Consider the following 19,364-nt stretch of genomic DNA (forward strand, 5'->3'; position numbering starts at 1 on the left):
TTCTTTCCTTATATTATAAATACATAAATATGATTGCACCATCACCTACCATAAAGGTTCTGCTGGCCATATTGTGCAATGTTGCCGATTTTTTGATTTTATCACAAGTCTCTCAATATTTTGAGGGCTTTTTTCTTAATTTTCATATGATCTCCCTATTCCTGCCTTCCATCTTGTGCATTTTCACTTATTCATCAACTCTTCCTAGAGAGTTCTGAAAGCACATCACTTTTGTCTCAATAAGAGGGATACACAGAGGTCAGCTTGAAGAAGTAGTCATCTTTTTTTAACCACACAAGACAAGCACAGTATGATCTAGTGGACTGGAATCCAGGACACCTAGGTTCAAATCCTAGCTCCATCGATGGCCTGCTGAGTGACCCTGGGCCAGTCACTTTACCTCCCTCTGTCTCAGTTTCGCCATCTGTAAAATGGGGATAATGATATTGACCTCCTTTGCAAAGAATTTTGGAATCCTACAGATGAACAGCACTTTATAAGCATTAGCTATTATCATCAGAAAAAGAAAAGAGCTGCGCGTGAGACCATGAAAAGCTGAATGCAACTCAAGAACTGAAGGTTTAGTATCCTAGCTCTTAACACACGTTGCCTCCAATGTTCATGACATTAAAGCAAGAAGGCTCCTGATGTTAGCTTATAACTGCTTCCCTACATTGCAAAATATTTCTGCATCCCAACTGGATTTCAATACAGTCATAAACAACAGTTATTTTAATGAGGCAACTTTATTGCTATTATTGTGGTGTAATGTTTTAGTTTTAGTTTTAACAGCTCAAACTTAACCCACCCCTTTTTCAATAGTCTTAATACAAGGCATATGAACTTTCAAAATCATTAAGTGTCACATACATAAAAAGGAAAAACATCTCTGTTCTGACTTACATTCTCTATGACAAATGTCCACTCTTTGTCTTCAAATTCTTCAGCATGGGGATCCTGAAAAAAATAGGAAAAAAATACTTTAATCTAAAAATTACCCAGATATAAGAAACTGCAACTGACCCACCATTGCCGCTTATTCATTTAGGTTTCCTTATTTGATGGAGATGGGGCACAGAAAAAATATTTTAGCAAATACACAGTTTTCAGTACGTAATACCTCCACAACACTTTCACTGGTTGTGGACTGCTACAAACAAGAGATGCATTCAGAACAGATCCTATGATTCTACCACCCTTCATTCAGGATCATCAATTTTTCAATTTAATTTATAAAGCCCCTTCCTTCCTGATAACTACACCATAGTCCCACATGTTGCAGAGAACAGAGGCAGAAGTTAAGTTCCTGCCTAGATCAAACAGGTAGCTCTTGTACAGCAGAAGTCAAGTCCCTATCCTCATCTTCACATGCTTAAGGACCATCTGTGTGATCAGGGAACATAATGCAACTCTTCAGGTAGAATCTCTCATATCACCACAAGTTATACCAATACCCATCCCGCTTGAGAACGGCCTCCTTTTTCAGTCAACTCTTGTTTAGGGAATAAGACCACTTTTACCCCCCACAGAAAGATGCATGATAGGCTTCATGTGCTAGACAGTAACATGAGGAAATGAGCAGGGATCCTACTTTTCCATGATTAAAAAAAACAAAGTTCTCCAATAAAAAAATTAAAATCTGTGTTTTTCTATGATTAAAATTAAATGCTGAACTTTAGTTTTCCTAGCTACAATATATGTAGGTATCAGTTGAATGCAATGTTTTATTGATATGCAGTAGAACCCCGTTTATTCAAGCTACCATTAACTGGCTCTCCAGTGACAGGGCTCAGGCTGTCAGCACCGGACGGCTGGGACTTGGGCTATCAGCCACCCCTCCTCCAATCTTAAAATAAGAGATAGGAAGCTCTTTGACAATTCTACTGGATTATCCCAATTTTTGATCATCCGATCTGGCCCCAGTTCCAATTAGATCGAATAAATGAGGTTCCACTGTAAATTTAAAACACATTCAAAAATCAACCACAAGACGGGGAGGTTGAACATACGGAATAAGTGACACTGGTACTTTCAGTAAAATTTAGTGAATAGTTAATATGTTTTTATGTTTTCAAAAAATGAAAAAACTAAAGAGTCTCTGAAAAAAAAACCCAAAAAAAACACAAATTCTGCATTTTTCAGTGGCAAATAGATTTCTAGGATCCCTGGTAATAAGTTATGTTCATCTCAACTCAGTGATCTGATGTACATTAAGGTTATTAGAAATTAAGATGTGAGGAAGACATTAAGTGATTGAGTTCATGCCCCTTCAAACAATAATGCAGGATTTTTCCTACAGAAATTTTCTATTGCAGTACTTTGTCCAATCTGGTTTTAAAAATCTCTAACACAGCAAAATTATACCATTTCCCTTGGGAAATTGTTTCCCATACTAACAGAACTCAGTTTGAGGATTTTTCCCTGACATTTAGACTTTTTCCATTCCTCAATTTCATCCTATTATCCCTACTTACAGCCCTTGAACCATTCAGTTATTCCTTTGCCACCCCAGTGTTTACCTCTTTCAAATACATGTAGGTGGATGTCATATCCCCATAGTCATCATTTGACTAGGTTATGCATAAATTCAGTCCCTTAGCCCTTTAATCATTTTTGTTTCTCTTATCTGAATCCCTTCTACAATTTTAATCTATTAAAGCAATTTTATTCTATCACTGTAAATTGAAGCATAGAATTGAACAGAGATTTTGCTTCTACTTTCTTTACCCTAATCCATACCACCTCTTTTCTTTCAAGCCTGCTACAAGACTGCATTGTCCTTCCTTCTCAACTCACTTTAAACTATTCTCTTCCTAACTATCCATGCTTTTCTTAATTTTGTACTTTGTTCAAGTTCAATATAGAATCATTAAGGAAGCATTGTGTAACAGTATTTTATCTTCATTACAAATGGATTTGAGAGATCCCTTGATGAAGTATCTCTCTAAAATGAATATAATGAATGACCTTGTAAATAACTAGCTTACGAATAACGGCAGAAAAGGAATACTTAGTGATTTCCGCTCAAGAAGTCAGAATACTTACTCTGTTAAATAATTCCTCTTTTGTGATAGTGATTGTGCAGTTATATAGTGATTGTGATTCCTCCACTGTGATAGTGTTTCTCTGGAAGTGTCATATTACACACATTATAAATACTATGCTATGGAGACAGTTAAAGAGCAGTCCTTCCTGCAAAATCCAGCAGGGTGGGCTCAATTTCCTGCAGAGTCCTTGGCACCTTAGCTAGACAAGGACTCACCTTAGAGGAATTCTATTAATGTCTCTCAATAGCACACACACAATTAATAAATACAGCAAAAGCTTCAATGCCACTTGTGAAATATCAGTCTGATTGTTTGCTAACTGATGTAATGGGGCTATATTTAATGGGGCTACAAAGGTCAAAGCAGTAAAATGTGTGTTTTAAAATATATTTGACATCTGTTACTTTTGGGTGCATTTTGAGTACAAAAAGTCAAAACAAAGGTTGCCAGCAACTAGTTACAAATCATCCAATACGACTTTAATTAATTTAAAAAAGAAAGAGAGAACCATTAGCCATATGTTATAATGATTTAAGATACACATACAAGGTGTATCCCTGGATAGCTGCATGCTGAAATTAAGGTACTTGTAATTATAAGATCATGTAATAACATATATAATTCTAATCAACTTTGTAGGACTACTGTACATAAACAAAATTAATGAAATTGTACGATGACTTGGCTGATTTACTATACCTCAGATCAATAGCACATAAATCATTTCCCACCATCCAGCTATTAATACTTGTCATTTTAATGATTTATCCTAGGGTTATTACCTTGTTTAAAAAAAACTCTTTGATATAGTATGGAAACAGCATAAAGAGATCATTAATCATTCTCTATTTTAATATCCTACTGCCTGATAAAATAAGTGACTAATATCTTTAATATTTTGTCTAGCCTTTTTTTGGGGGGGGGGTGTCTATTTTCTGTGTGAGCTTATACCGCTATCACTTATAAAATCAGGGCACAATCTTGCAATCAAAACAACAGTATTTTTGTTCATATAGGATCTGGTCGAAGGCCGTTTGAAGGAAACTGAAGCCTTTCCATTGACTTCAATTGATGCTAGATCAAACCTGTAATGACTACAGAATCAAACCTTTTGATAGTGTATTTCTGATTTCTTTTGGATATGGATACAGTACAGTTTTATATTGCAAAGGTTACTTATTGATTTAGGTGTACAGTTCTCACATACTGCTAAAGTATTGTGTAAGCACTTTTTCATATAATTAATAAAAATGTATTTTAAAAAATAAAATGACCTAAGTCAAACAGTTAAAATCAAACTACAGTTTTCCTTTTTTGTATTTCTCTAACAAAGTCTTACAAAAATAAAAATGCCAGAAGGCATAATACATCATTAAAATGATCCCCATTTAGTACACATGCTGTACATTTCATCTTTAAAGCAGATTACAAACTTTATGTACGTTTTAATTACAAATGTGTGTTACTAATCTTTAATATCCCTTAAATAAGGAAAACTTTGGAAAACTCTGAATTAATCTATAAACATACACAGGGCTGTCCCTAGGGGGAATGCAGGACCCAGGGCCGAAGTGACGAAGCTGTCACTTCTGGGACCGACCTTTCACTTCTGGGACTGTCTGTGCCGGCCAATCGCACTGGCCTGTGGGGATCCCCCAAGCGTGGGGCCCAGAGTGGTCACCCCAATTTGCCATACCCAAGGGACCACTCTGCACATTCACCTCAGGGTTCTGATGAGATAGCAAACTACTCTAGCTTCATTCTTGTTGCTATAATGATTTATTTAGAATTCCACTGAAGTATATGTATTGTCACTTCCTAGTTACCCAATAACTTTGTTGTAGTAGTCATCAATAGGTACCTCTACATTTATGGCTGTAATACATTTTCCATTTCATTTTCATTTCCACATGCTCGGACACGCTCTCCTTTGGGGCTGACATTTTCAGTGCTTGGTCTCTGCTAAAAGGTGACATGTTTAAAGTTGAGCAAATGCTTTCATCTGTTTTGGGTTTACACTGTGAGAAAAAAAATCTCCCCCACTTTCAAAATAAAATCTTACTTCCTCTCCTCACTCCCCAACCATTGCCCTGCACAAAACTCAAGTGGCTGAACTTTGGTGACCAAATCCAGTACGTAAGGAGTCCTCGGTGAAGAGGGCATGCTTTACCAAGATTGGGGGGAAAAAAGCAACTGGCTAAATAATAGTTATAAAGAAAATTACTTTAGCCCAGGTATAGTAACATCTAAGATTTTTAGTCTACTGAAGCCCATCCGGCAGATGTATCACAATGCACATATTCTTACCCTACTTGTGAAGGACCCAGAAAGCACACTACAACTTATCACCTGTTTGTAACCGGGTTATGATACAGTTGATTCAAAATGTGGTGTTGGAAGAGCAGTTTTTCCTTCAAAATCCAGCAAGTGGGCTCAAATGCCCATAGCAACCTGTAAAACCTTGACTCACCTTAACTACATCTCTACCCCAATATAACGCTGTCCTCGGGAGCCAAAAAATCTTACTGTGTTATAGGTGAAACTGCGTTATATCAAACTTGCTTTGATCCGCCGGAGTGCACAGCCCCGCCCCCAGGAGTGCTGCTTTACCGCGTTATATCCAAATTCATGTTATATCAGGTCGCGTTATATCGGGGTAGAGGTGTCTATCAATATGTCTCAAAAGAACATACATAATGAATAAATACAACCAAAGCTGTCTAAGGCAGGGGTTCTCTAACTAGGGGTTGGGACCCATCAGGGGGTTGTGAGGTTATTACATGGGGGGGAATCATGAGCTGTCAACCTCGACCCTAAAGCCCTCTTTGCCTCCAGCATATATAATGGTGTTAAAATATATTTAAAAATGTGTTTAATTTACTAGGGGGGGTCACACTCAGAGGCTTGCTGTGTGAAAGGGGTCACCAATAAAAAAGTTCGAGACCCACTGGTCTAAGGGGAATAAATTACATACATGCTCAAAGGCAAACGATGCTTAAATCCTGAAAAACAGAGGCACACAGGTACAGTTGACATTAAACTGCCTTAATGTTCCTTTGAGCCCAATATCTGTTCACTATAGCCCCAGCACAGAAGTCTACAATAGACAGGTTTTTAGTTTTGTTTATCAACATGCCCTAGACAAACAATTACATTCTTTGCCCAATATTTATTATGGTTTCATCTTGAAATGGAAATTACAAGCCCTTAGATAAATGGACTGAAAGACTGTCAAATTTCACATAAGCTCCTGTAAGGTGCTCTTCTTCTTTTACAAGAACTTATTTTGTAAATGTAAAAATCAGTGCTCTGAGGTTAACCTCAAGAGATAACCTTGTCTCCCCCACTCTTCTTTTCTAATTTCTCTCATCTCTCTCTCTGCCCACCTTATCACACTCCTACCAACACACACCCTTAACTCCATTACACATAAATCTCAAAAAACTTTTTAGATACCTAATAGCCAGAGGGCTACTATGAAAGATGCCACCCAATGTCCAAGAGCAATACGCACATGAGAAGCCAAGCCTCCCCACAACTTGCTGGGAAAGGATAGGATAGGATTCCTACAAGAGTTCAGCCCAAGGATCCGGCTTTGGGACACCATCTTTAGAGTGCTGTGGTACATCAGCCTTTCTGCCAGAACAGTCCCTGGCAATGCGAGGTGACAGGCTCAGGAAATGTCCTTCCCCCCCCATTCCCACCCCCACCCCCCATTCCAGTGCCCCTGTTTCCAACTGTCATGGAAGCTACTTCCCTCCTGAGCAAGAGAAAGGGAAACTGCAGCAGTAGATCCTTACGTAGCAGATTTATCACTCCGCGCTCTGTTGCTCAGAGCTCACCCCATTCAACACAGAATTTAACAGAGAATTAGATCCCTGCTGTAGAATCAATGGGAGGGTTCCTAGAGAAAGGTTAGCAGTCTCCATTAAATTCTGTAGGCCTTCAGAATAATTTCCATATTTGCAATGCTAGGAGGAAACAGCAAGAGAGAGAACAATAGCTAGGCAGCAACTTCCCCAACCAGCAGCCATTTCGAGTTCACCTCGGCACATCCTTTCTTACTCCCTTTCATTTGAGCTGTTGGAGGGTGTGGCCTGGTCTACACTACTAGTCGACCTAACTATAGCGTCTACACTAAAATGAAACTTCCACCGATGTAAGTTGCCCACTATGCTGACTTGGGCCTGGTCTACACTGGGGAGGGTGGGGGGGGAAATCAATCTAAGATACGCAACTTCAGCTACGAGAATAACACAGCTGAAGTCGACATATCTTAGTTCGACTTAGATTGACTTACTTTGCTTCCTCGCGACGCGGGATTGACGGCCGCCGCTCCCCCGTCAACTCCGCTTCCGCCTCTCGCTCTGGTGAAGTTCCGGAGTCGACGGGGAGCACATTCAGGGATCGATTTATCGCGTCATACATCGATCCCTGATAGATCGATCACTACCCGCCAACCCTTGATAACACCACCTCCGCGAGAGGTGTAGTGCTTAGGTTGATGTCATTAGTTTGATGCAGTATCAATGTAGACACTTACATTGCCTGTTACTGCCTTTCAGACTCTTCTGGCTGTCAGTCCCTGGAAGTGGACAGCCCTAGCCCTGCCCCCTGAGGCTGACAGCCCAAGCCCTGCACTGGAGCCCAAGCTCCAGCTGTCAGTGCCCCACAATGCCCCACACTGACAGTTAAATTGGTGCAAGCACTTGCTTAATTTTGCCCTGAGTGTTCAATTATGCTACTCCATACAGTCTCAAACCTTTGGTCCTCCTTCTGCCTCTGCATTTATGCATAGCTTTTCTAAGTTGCAGAAGATTTAAAAACTGTCCCAAAACTTGTCAGTTTTACTGCTGCTTACAAGGAAGAGATCTCATAAATAGCCTAGAAAATCTGTCCCAGTTTTCATTCTGCTGAGTCCTGGGAAAGCATTCAGCTGCATCAGAGGCACTTAGGAGACATCACTGCACTGGTTTAGACTCAGTTCACATTCAGCTTGCTTTCTTCTCAATTATACGGATCAGAAAAAAATATTTTTAAAAGGTTAGATTTTGCAGACCTTTATAGCATTAACCCCCCATAACCCCAGAAAACCTTACTGATCACAACAGTCAAGTACACTTGTCAAGTCTTGACTTTATGGGTCTTACAACTAACACATTAAGAGGTCTAGGCTGCCATTTTCTCTACCACTGAAGATCACCATTGTGTCAAGACAAGCCACTGTTCTCTTCTAAATTGATACAAATACATTCGGCATTCAAAGTGCAAACCTTAACCTTTACCAGAGAATCACATTAAATAAGTGGTAGCAGACTGAAGGGAAGTCTCCCTTGGGGAAATGGTTATTGAAGTCCCTATAAAAAGCTTGGTTTGACTGGTAATGTTGTGGGTACTTGTTTCATTGCTGCTTTGTATGAATGGTTTTCTCCAAACTCTACTCTCTCGTGCAGCACGTACCTCTCTATTCTAGCCCTTTTTGTTCCTGACCTGGCAGTAATGGCTCCATGGGTTTCACCACAGAACTGACACACATAGTATTTCAGGACTAAGTTTAAAAAGGAGCTACTGCTTTAAAGTTCTCTGAGCTACAGCCTTCAGATGAAGTTGCTACTGCTAATCCTTTTCGAGCAGCAACACTTTAAAAGCAAACATACTTTTGGCCACTGTGTATATGTCACTGTGAATTCTTAATATTACAGTTAGTGACTAAATGTACCCAAATGAAATTTATCCTCTTTTTCCAGAGCTCTCACAATCAGGAGAGTCTGGTGGATGATTATTGTTCCATGGCAAGCTTCAACATTTTTACCATTCTGGAGTAACAGACCAAACTCTTCATGCAGAGCATTAATACATATCTTTGTTTTAGTATTCACATGGAATCATTCTACATTTGTTTTATAAAATAAAAACTCATTTTCACCCTAGATGTGCATGGATACTGAAGGAGCGTTCTAACCTTCTCCACACATATGCATTATACCAATTTAACTAAATCAGTTTAGAAATTGATTTTATTTTGCTGCAACCTCTGTGTGGGTGTTGTTTAAGAGTGCCTTACATTAGATTAAGTCGGTAAGCGAAATCAAAGTGATATAAACCTATTTAAGAGAGTCCACACAAGAGGGCTGCACTGATTTAAGTATACAGGTTTTAACAGATCCAGTTAACTTGGTACAACTTTAGTGTGGACATAAAGCCTGAACCAGTTTTGAAAGAACTGGGATCTAGGGCCTCTAATTCAGAAAAGAATCTGAGCATGTGCATATCTATTCAGCAAAGCACTTAACTGAACATATGCTTCACTTTAAATTCCAGCGGGGCTTCATTACATGCTTTAAGTTAAACATGAGCTTAAGTCCTTTGCTGAACATGGATGGAATGTGGAATTGAGAGCTAGAGGAATAAACACAAGTTTGGGGGAAAGGAACTAGTACTAAACTTTAACTCCAGCTCTACCATTGACTGTATTCCTGTTGGAAAGTCAGATAACCTCTTTGTTTGGTTTCCCCATCTAAAAAGGGGATAATATATACCTCATAAGGTTGCTGGGAGAGTTAATTAGTTAAGGCTTGTACAGGCATTTGAACACATATTGTAAAGTAGTGAAGGCATTATTAAATAACTCCAGAATATGTATCCTAGATTATTGCATTTTATTTAATTATAGTTAACACATACTTTTCAAAATCTGCATTTGGGTCTGACATGAGGAGGAGAAAGAGGCTGGCCTAAATTAAACACTGACGGGCTCTCTCTATAACTTTACAGTCTAACAATAAATGTAAAATGATTAAAGACATTCTGCTCCTTCTCAGCATTGAAATATTATATCACAATTAATGAAGGTGGAAAAAAAGCACACCACTAATACATGACAGTGCTTATAAACTTAACAGTTTTACGATAAGCACTGTTTGCTCATACTCGGAGTATTTAAAAATCAAGCAAAACATGACTGTACAACTGTTAATAACAGCTCATATTAAGATGACTGTAAAAACTGGTTTAAATTATGACGGATTATGAAACAATCCCATAATTAAAATTCCACTTGGCCCTACAAGAATCCTAAAGCAGGTTTCAGTTTTCTCCCTATATTCAGCAAGTAATTTAGCATCCTTCTTCAAAGTGAAAAGGGTGTGAGGAAAAAGGGATTTCCTTGTCTCTAAGTGAAGCTTTCTCCCATTATGAACCTTTCTGGGTGCTGCTGAAGGATACCTACTAGGATTATTTACAGTGAAGAGAGGGGAGGTGCCAAAAGTACAGTAGCTTCATGGTGTCCTTGCATAATTCCATTATTCTGTGCAACACTATATATCAGCCTAAAGAATGGTTTCAACTTATAGTATATATAGTTAATACAGGCTATTGGCATCACCATAATTTCCACTCTCAAGGATAGGAGAGAGAGGAATTCAAACCAAAAAAAATTAAACCAGTTAAATGGACTATTACAGTACGGGAGCATGCTCAGAAGGTGCATGTTTCTCCCAAATTTATAGATAAACACAACTCTACATCATGGGGTGCACAAAGCTTACGAGGAAGAGAGGGCTTTGTGAACATGGATTAATCTCTTGCTTGGGACACTGTTTATCTAAAGCCATATTTTCATCAGCAAATTGAGTCTTTCTGCTAAGGAGAAAATGGCCTAAGAAGAATTTAAAAGACTTAAATGGAGAGGGATACTCCTTTTTTATTAGGCATTCAGTTCCCAGATGCATGCACTATTTTTAGCTGGTGCACTGCGTAACAACAACAGAAAACCCTTGTGCCCACTACATGCACTGGAGAGGGCAAAATGGAACAGAGATGGTGAGAGCAACAAATGTATTTCCTCCCAGCATCCTCCCATTTTAAAAATTAACATTATAGGCTTTAGCTTCAGCAGCCAACAGTTATAGATTACCCACACAGTCACTCACACTTGTCCTGCTGTCTTTGCCGTGAGGCTACTTCACACTTCTCCTCCTGACTTCAGAAGATCCTGACTGCAACTTACTGTATCATCTTAAATTTAAAATACAAATGTAGCGCTCTAAAATAGCTCCCAATTCAGTGTTTTTAAATCAAGCTTAAGTCTAATGTAGGCCACCTTACACCCACTTCAAGCGCACACCATCCACTACTATATTGTAACATCATCACCATATACACTAAAGCCTCCCTTCCAGTGAGCTGGGTAGAAACTGCTTGTAAGTGTTTGGCCTGTGAAATCAGATGGTAGCACTTGGATCAAAGTGTAAAGAGCTGTACTCTGGCTTGTCTGCTGTGGGGGAGGGATAGCTCAGTGGTTTGAGCACTGGCCTGCTAAATCCAGGGTTATGAGCTCAATCCTTGGAGGGGGCCACTTAGGGATCTGGGGCAAAAATCAGTACTTGGTCCTGCTAGTGAAGGCAGGGGGCTGGACTCAATGACTTTTCAGGGTCCCTTCCAGTTCTATAAGATAAAGGGAAGATAGGTGTCTAACACCTCTGCCCATCCCCACTTCTGTCTTTGAAAAATCTTCTTCAGATTTTATTTGATCTTAGTTACTTGTGTTATTTAAAACTTCTGTGCTCAGATGGGTGCCCTTTAACAATTCTAAAAAAATGAGGAACTGGCAATCTTTTCCCTTTCCAAGGGCTTGTCTACACTACCAAGTTTTGTTGACAAAACTTATGTCGACACCCAGAAGTCAACAAAACAAAAATCGCCAAACTGTGTTCACACTTGCTCCCTCTGTTGACAGATCATGTCCACATTGGGGACACCATCATCGACAGGGTGAGCAAAGCACCATAGGTATGTATCTATCCCACAGTGCAGTGTTGTGGGAAGGAAGAGCTGATCGCTGCGCATCTTGGGATTCTCTCCCAAGTTCTCCCACAGCCCCCTCAGCTGCAGAGAGCACCATCAGGAGTAGCTCTGTGAGCTCTCCTTGCTGAGGAATGGCAAAGCATCACAGCAGTCTGTCCCCCTCCTCCTGCAGCAGCAGTCGGCCTGCTGCTGCGTTCCTAGTGCCGGGCAGAACAGGAGCATTCCAAAGATTTGCTCTTTGTTTGTTCCCCAAACTGGAGCAGCACTTCCCGGAGCTCTGAAAGGGGAGGGGCGCATGCCTGCAGGGCAGCAGAGATTAAAACACTGAGCAGAGCAATCAGGGCAGGCATTGTGGGATACTGGAGGAAGCCAGTCCTGGCGACAAAACAATCAGCAGTGTCTACACTGGCTCTTTGTCAACAATAAAGGGAGGGGAAAAGACAAAAGTCTCTCTTAGGGGTGGAAGTTTTTTATTGCCAAAACTGGGTGTTTTTTTGCAACAAAAGTCCCATTGTAGTGTGTACGCTCTTACTGTTTTGTCACCAAAAGGCAATTTTTGGTGACAAAACTCGGTAGTTTCGTTTCCGCACGTGACTTACATGACACTGAATATATATGCAAGTGATTTAAAATAAGTTAAACCTGTATTACATAGTGACCCTAAAAAAGAACTTCTAAGGTGCAACCACAGAAATATGATAAAAACATAAGCCAAGAAGCATTTCCTGTTCTACGAAAGCATTACAAATCACAAAGATAAACAAAATGGATTTATTATTTCACAATACTTCTTTCTTCCCATTTTGGCTGACAATTTCAAAACATAACTGAGATAGAATTGTAGAGTATGCCGAAGAAAGAAGACAATCTTATAGAACAGAAAGAACTTTTAATTTAAATTAGCTAGCAGGACAGGAACTAGAAATAGTTTAGAAAGGTTGGTGAATTTATATTTCAGTATCATGCTTCCATTAAATGACTCAGAACATGATAAAGCATCATCAATCCAAAAATCAATTTGATGAGTATCTTTTGAAATGGGAGTGAGCAGGAGGAGGTATCACCTCTTGGATACACAGCTGTGCATGTGTGTGAGATACAAATATAATGTAGGAAACAAGCTAATAGCACAAAACAGGGACTTTTAGACAACAAAATGTCATGTCTCTTGGCTAATCACATAACTTTAGGTGTAAGTTCTCAAGTACACACTGGTGACTACTGAAGAGGATATTCTTAACATTCTCATCAGTACTTGAAGCCTAGACTTATCTCCTAATCCTACCAGTAACACATTTCAACAGCCACTTCAAATTCAGAGCCACTACCCTAGGTATCATTTCCCAAAACACATGGCTGTCTATTTTGGAGTCTGTTCTATTCCTACACTACTGTTTCAGATCACTGCTTAACAAACAGCAGCATTGTGTTAGTACATTATCTCGGATTCTTATAAAGCTCGTAAGAGCAACATGCTCAGTCAATACACTTTGCCAACATGGATATAAAGCCAGCAGCTTGCCTGTGATCTTAATTCTTTAATCAACACAAACAATTGCTGTTTGTTATAAGACAGGGCCACACTGAATATACTTATGCCAAGTATTAAATCTATAGCAGACTCTCCCTTCACATTGAGTTCTTTTTAGTGGATCTTTCACTTCCACTAAAGAGCTGTTAAGACAGCCAATAGTTTTTTGATCCTTTTGATCCTCCATCCTTCTGGTTAAGGACCAGATATAAATATGACTGCCTTCCAAATCAATTAATCCACTCTTTAACTGTCCAGAAGGATTGTTACTGTGTGACATTAGGCACTTCCTTTTTCAAGTCTCCACCAGCCAGCCAACCCATGGGGTAAGTGTGATTCCTCTGCAGCACTTCCTGACCATCCTAGCCCAGAGTAAGAGAGACTGGGAATCAAACGCTAAACTCCCGCATGGCAGCATACAGCACTACCACTTACCTAAGTTGTTCTCTTTCTACTACTATAGAAGAGATTAAAGATTTTTTTCTCCATTTTCAGGGGCCTGTACCTTATCTGTTTTAAAACATATTTTATGGTGTTTATCGGATACAATTGTTTAAACCATATGTAATTTTCTTTTTGGGGGTGGTGCCAGAGAGAAATGAAAAGTATGGAAAGTTAAACTAAAATGGCTTTAAAAATGGATCAGTTGATTTTTAGTGCTACAACGCTAACTGAGACAGGCCAAAAACACATTGAAGTCACTTTCTTCATGAGTTCTTAGGAAAAAGCAGCCCTTGCCCCCAGACCACAATTGTGAAAATATTGGAGGAAGGGGAGGGACAGGGAGGAAGGGGAGAATGACTATGCTCTCTCCTTCCTGGCAGGTGAGACCAGGATTACACTGTCCCTGGAGTACGGGTGCTGTTTTCTTTGGCATAAAATTTATGTTTAGAGCTTTTAGGCATAGGACAAGTTTTAATTACATTTGCTTTCTGATTTAAAAAACAAACAAACAAAAAAAAAAGGTCAAGTAACAGGGATCAAGTCAATATATCTGAATTCTAAAAGTCGCGATTCTCACTTATACTATTAGTACTCTGGTAGTGCAGGAGGGCATTGAAATGGGCATAACTGTTATTTATACTCACTAAGATGACGTTACACTGCCAGACAGGGCCAGATTTAGGGGCAGGCGAACCATGCGACCACCTGGGGTGCCGGGCTTGGGGTGAGCTGGGCTTGGGGTGTTATTTTTGTTGTTAATAGAATGTTTGAAGTAAAACGTTTCACTAACCTCCTAGAATGTTCTGGACCTTTGTAGAATCTCATGGAACCTTCCAGACTTTCTGAGAATTACATTTTCCTTGAACCTCCTAGAATGTTGTCAGTCATGCCCTCACGAGTATACAAGGGGCAGAGTGTTACCAGTTAGTCAGTGAGATATAAGAACGAAGTGAAGTGAGAGCCCAGCTGCGATATTGTGAACCTTGTTTTATTGTGTCATTGTGAAAGTGTACTTGTGTGTTTAAGAGTGTAAGTAGCGACTAATAAAGGACATACTTAATGAGATGCAACAATATAAAAGAATACTGTCACTTCTTTTGCCATGCTTAACACACGTTTGATGACTTTAAGACTGAGGAACAGACTTTTGCTCTCCCTAATACTGTCTCTTCCCCTGTAGAAAATAAAAGATGCCCCCCAAAATAGCCTTCAGCAGCTCAGTTAACAAAGTGAAAAGCCCAACTGCAATCTAGTTTGCACCAAAGAGCAAATTTGATGGGAAAATATCTGAAACAGGACAACATAGACTGGGCTTTAGGCAGTAGCGATCCTCCCAGTGTAGAAGAAATTGAGGTGCAAAGCGTAAATGATGGAAGTCCTATTACTAAAGAATTAACAGATTTACCTGAAGATAAGGAATGGAAATGTGATGAAAGTAATGGAGACTTGTCCAATTTTCCTGGTGGCGTAAAGGAAACTGTGGTTCACATAAAAAGGAGAGTAAAGACAAAAGAAAAATCTAGTTTACATGAAAAGGAGAGAAACGATAAAGAAGAATCCCTTTCGCATGATGACAGACACAGCAGTGAGAAAAGCTGCACACCACAAATTGCTACATCAGATCCTGCTTTATGGCTGGCAATCCTAAACTCTGACAATATTGAACAAACAATTTTGAACGGGCTGGGCAAAATCAAGGATATGACATTTCCAGTAAATGAGCAGAAGCGACTCTTCTCAAAGTCACACTGTGAAAGAGTGCTCGAGAAACGGAATTGGCGTTGGCTAGTTTACTCATAATCAACTGACAAAGTGTTCTGTTTTTGTTGCAAAATATTTGGCAAGAATGCCAAATTGTTGCTTACACTATCCAGGTACAATTACTGGCATAACTTAGCTGATGCTCTGAAGCAAGATGAAAAGTCGCCCAGCCATTTTACGGCCCACTCCAAATGGATGGAGGTCGAGTCCAGACTCAAGCAGAATAAATGCACAGATGCAGAAAAGCAGCACATTATTAATGTAGAAACCCAGCATTGCAGGAATGTGCTTGAGCATCTGACCTCAATTACCCTCTTCCTTGCAAAAATAATTTGGCTCTCTGGGGCTCCTCGGATAAGTTGTTCACTGAACATAACAGTAATTACCTTGGTTTGGTAGAGCTCCTTGGGAAATACGATGAGGTCATGCATGAACACCTACATCGAGTAGTTCATAAAGAAGCTATGGACCATTTCTGGAGCAAAACAATTCAGAATGAAATGACTGACCTTATGGCAAGGAAGGTGCTTGATAACATTGATACAGCTTGGCAAAGCAAAGTACTACACTGTAATAACAGACTGCACTCCTAACATTAGTCACAGTGAAAAGATGTCATTTACAGTAAGATTTGATGAGGAGGAGGATGGCTGTATCCAAATAAAGACATACTATCTGTTTCCGGTCTGTGGATGACAATACTGGAAAAGGTCTAACAGAACTGTTTATGAATGTTTTGAATGAGAATAAAATAAACCTTCAGGATTGCTGTGGCCAAGGCTACAATAACGGTGCAAATATGAAGGGAAGAAACAGTGGCATCCATGTAAGGATCCTTGCACTGAATCCAAGAGCTTTATTTGTGCTTTGTGACTGCCATCCCCTCAACCTGGTTGTGTCAGATGCAGCGTCATCTTCTTTAGATTCAGTATCTCTCTTCAAAGTACTGCAAAGGATATATGTCCCGTGTTCAGCATAAACTATCAGGTGGAAGATCCTCATGGACAATTCTACAAATCTGACCATGAAGCCATTAAGTGACACTCACTGGCAGAGCCACACTGACAGCATTAGGCCAGCAAGGTACCGAGTGACTGAGGTTTACAGTGCCCTGATGGAACTGGTGCAGTCAAGTAAAGGCCGGAATCCGACACGAGGTTCAAAGCCTGGCAAAACAGATCACTGACTTCAAACTTCTAAATTATGATTTGGCACAATATCCTGTTCCAAGTAAACACAGAAAGCACTGTATTAGAAACTGAGTCAATGGACATCGCAAACACTACTACTTTAATGAGAAGCTGTCTTGATTTCATTGTGGCCTACAGAGAGAATGGATTTGAAGATGCGATCATTGCTGTAAAAAAAAAAAAAGGGGGGGGGGGGGCAGAAAACTTAGGAGTTGAGCCCATCTTCAAGGAAACTCGCGTTCACTGGAAGAAGAGACAGTTTGGTTATGAGGGCAGAGATGGGGTGATGGAAAGATTGGAAGAAAATTCAATTGAGACTTTTTTTTTTGCCCGCTCATTTTCAATGGATGCTTGAGCAGTGTCAATTGAAACAAAGTTTGGACGAATGAAGCACCATGAAAGACCTGGAGTTTTTGTATGACCGTAGTAAGCTGCTGGCGGACAGGAAGACACTCTTGAGCATTATACAGACCTGCACCAGACGCTGACACATGGGGACTGTTCAGACTTCAATGATAAAGACATCTGTGTCGAACTGGACAACATCCATCACATTTGCGACAGAGGAAGCACTCTCTACTCCAAGTTCTACAATACATTCATGATGTAGAGCTGAAGGACACTTTCCCTAATGTGTCTATAGCTTTGAGGATTCTGCTCACGCTGCCAGTCACAACTGTGGATGGTGAGCGCAGCTTTTCGAAGCTCAGGCTCATTAAAACATAGCTTCAATCAACGATGGTCAAAATGGCTTGAAAATGCCACTGGCCAGTCTTTGGAACGTTGTGCTTCAGCTTGCGAGGGCAAAGGCGAGAAAAGCGACTTTTGGAACTAAAGGACTAGGGTTCATATTCTAAGGCTGACACCTACTGTAACGCTATTGAATACTGGTCCACGCAATGTTGGTGCACCGTTCAGTTTCTCCATGTTAGTACATTTCAGTTATTCTTAAAATTAAAAAGTTCCTATAAGCTTATAGGAAATTATTTTTTATTTGTTTATATATGGCATGAATAAATACAGATTTACAGATCCTACCATGCAAATTTTCCATCTTATATGACAGGGATATGATAGGGATAAATCACACATGCAAATCATGCATCAAAGTCACGAAATGCAATAAAAAAATAAGATATTCAAAAGTTTAACAAACGGAGCGGGGGGGGCGCCAAAGATGCTTCTCCTGGGGCGCCATTTGATTGAGGGCTGGCCCTGCTGCCAAAGCACCATACGGAGGCCTCAGTGTAAATATGAATTGGGACTAAATGTACAAAAACTGGTAAGAACACAGATTCACTGTAATAAAACCATTTTGAAATACTAGATCAAATGGCATTTCTTTAATCAGGCCACACAAAGACCTAAAATTCTCTCTTATTCATATGTTCCCCCCATCAATGTAGTTTTGTTTTCCAGCAATTAAACAAGCACTGTGACATTTTTATAACATACTTGAAATGCTGTAATATTTGGAGATACATTTGTTCTGAAACAGAATCTAATGAGGAAAACGATGACTGCAATGATACAGCCCACAGTCAAGACACAAACTGTTTTGACTCCTACCAACTTAGTGTTTTTAGGCAAAACTGACTACTCTGTATTTCAGTTGTATGGAAAATTAGACTGACATTCTGAAAGCACATAAGCATGTACTTAATTTTATAGACACAAGCAGCCCTGAGGAGTTCAATGGGACTATTTGAGTGTGTTGATAAGTTAAGAACATGGCTAAGTGTTTGCAAGGGGTCTTAATTCTCTGTCATACTTAAACTGTGAACTTGTAGGTATGCAGATAATGACTTGACAAGAACTGCAGGATCAGGCCCCATGAAAGAAGGCGTTTGTGTGTGTAAGTTTTCAGGAAATATTATTTTATGCCTTATAACACGAGTTCAAATGAAACATTAAAAACCTACCTTAAAAAGTGTCACAGTGATTTCAATGTTTTCAGGAACAGGCCATACCACCACACCACGGTATGGATTTTTGATTCCAGGTTGCCAACTATGGGCCTAAAAGAAGAAAAGAAACAATAATTGAGTCAGTCCGTCATAAAAGGCCTGCTCCAACTCCCCTGGAAGTGAGCGTGTGCATGCATGCGTGTGTACTGATGATTAGCTCCTAAAAACCCTGCTTTCCTAAATTTACGATTTCTATTAACACAGTAAGACAAACCACTGAGAACAGAAGAAACTTGCACCATTGATGGAGGTTATGCAGTGGCACAAGGCTCACTCTAGCCAGGTGCTGAGTGCTCTGGTCCTGATCTTGCAAAGCAATTAAACACAATGCCTTACATCAAGGCCAGAACATTGAGCACCCTGCAGGTACAAGTTCATAAAATGGTGAATACAGACCTTTGGCATATGTTTCAGACTATGGAACATTTTCCTTTAAAGCAAATAATTAAGAGTAGCTATTGTGCATGCTCAGTAGTCATATTCAGATTTTAATAAAACTGATTTCTTTTTGTTTTATTTGAAAAAAATAAAGCACCAATTTATAGTACAGACTAAATGCCTCTGAAACATTTAAACCTATAAAGAATTAGCATTTAAGTACCTATAACTAAAAGAGAAG

General features: G+C 39.7%; 1 protein-coding gene across 6 annotated transcripts in view; it reads right to left on the bottom strand.

The window, feature by feature from the left end:
* Nucleotides 1–19,364, bottom strand: part of EHBP1 (EH domain binding protein 1) — a 321,897-nt gene that overhangs the window by 237,635 nt on the left and 64,898 nt on the right. For 5 of the 6 annotated variants that reach the window (XM_045008331.1, XM_045008332.1, XM_045008334.1 and 2 more), the window contains exons 4-5: nucleotides 18,701–18,796; nucleotides 904–957 (exon numbers count right to left, since the gene is read on the bottom strand). In XM_045008331.1, coding sequence (XP_044864266.1) covers nucleotides 904–957; nucleotides 18,701–18,796 — 150 coding nt within the window. Of the gene's footprint in view, nucleotides 1–903; nucleotides 958–14,471; nucleotides 14,590–18,700; nucleotides 18,797–19,364 lie in introns of those variants that run through there. The other variant, XM_045008335.1, reaches the window with a different exon arrangement.

The sequence above is a fragment of the Mauremys mutica genome, chromosome 3 (genome assembly GCF_020497125.1).
Source record: "Mauremys mutica isolate MM-2020 ecotype Southern chromosome 3, ASM2049712v1, whole genome shotgun sequence".
NCBI lineage: Eukaryota > Metazoa > Chordata > Testudines > Geoemydidae > Mauremys > Mauremys mutica.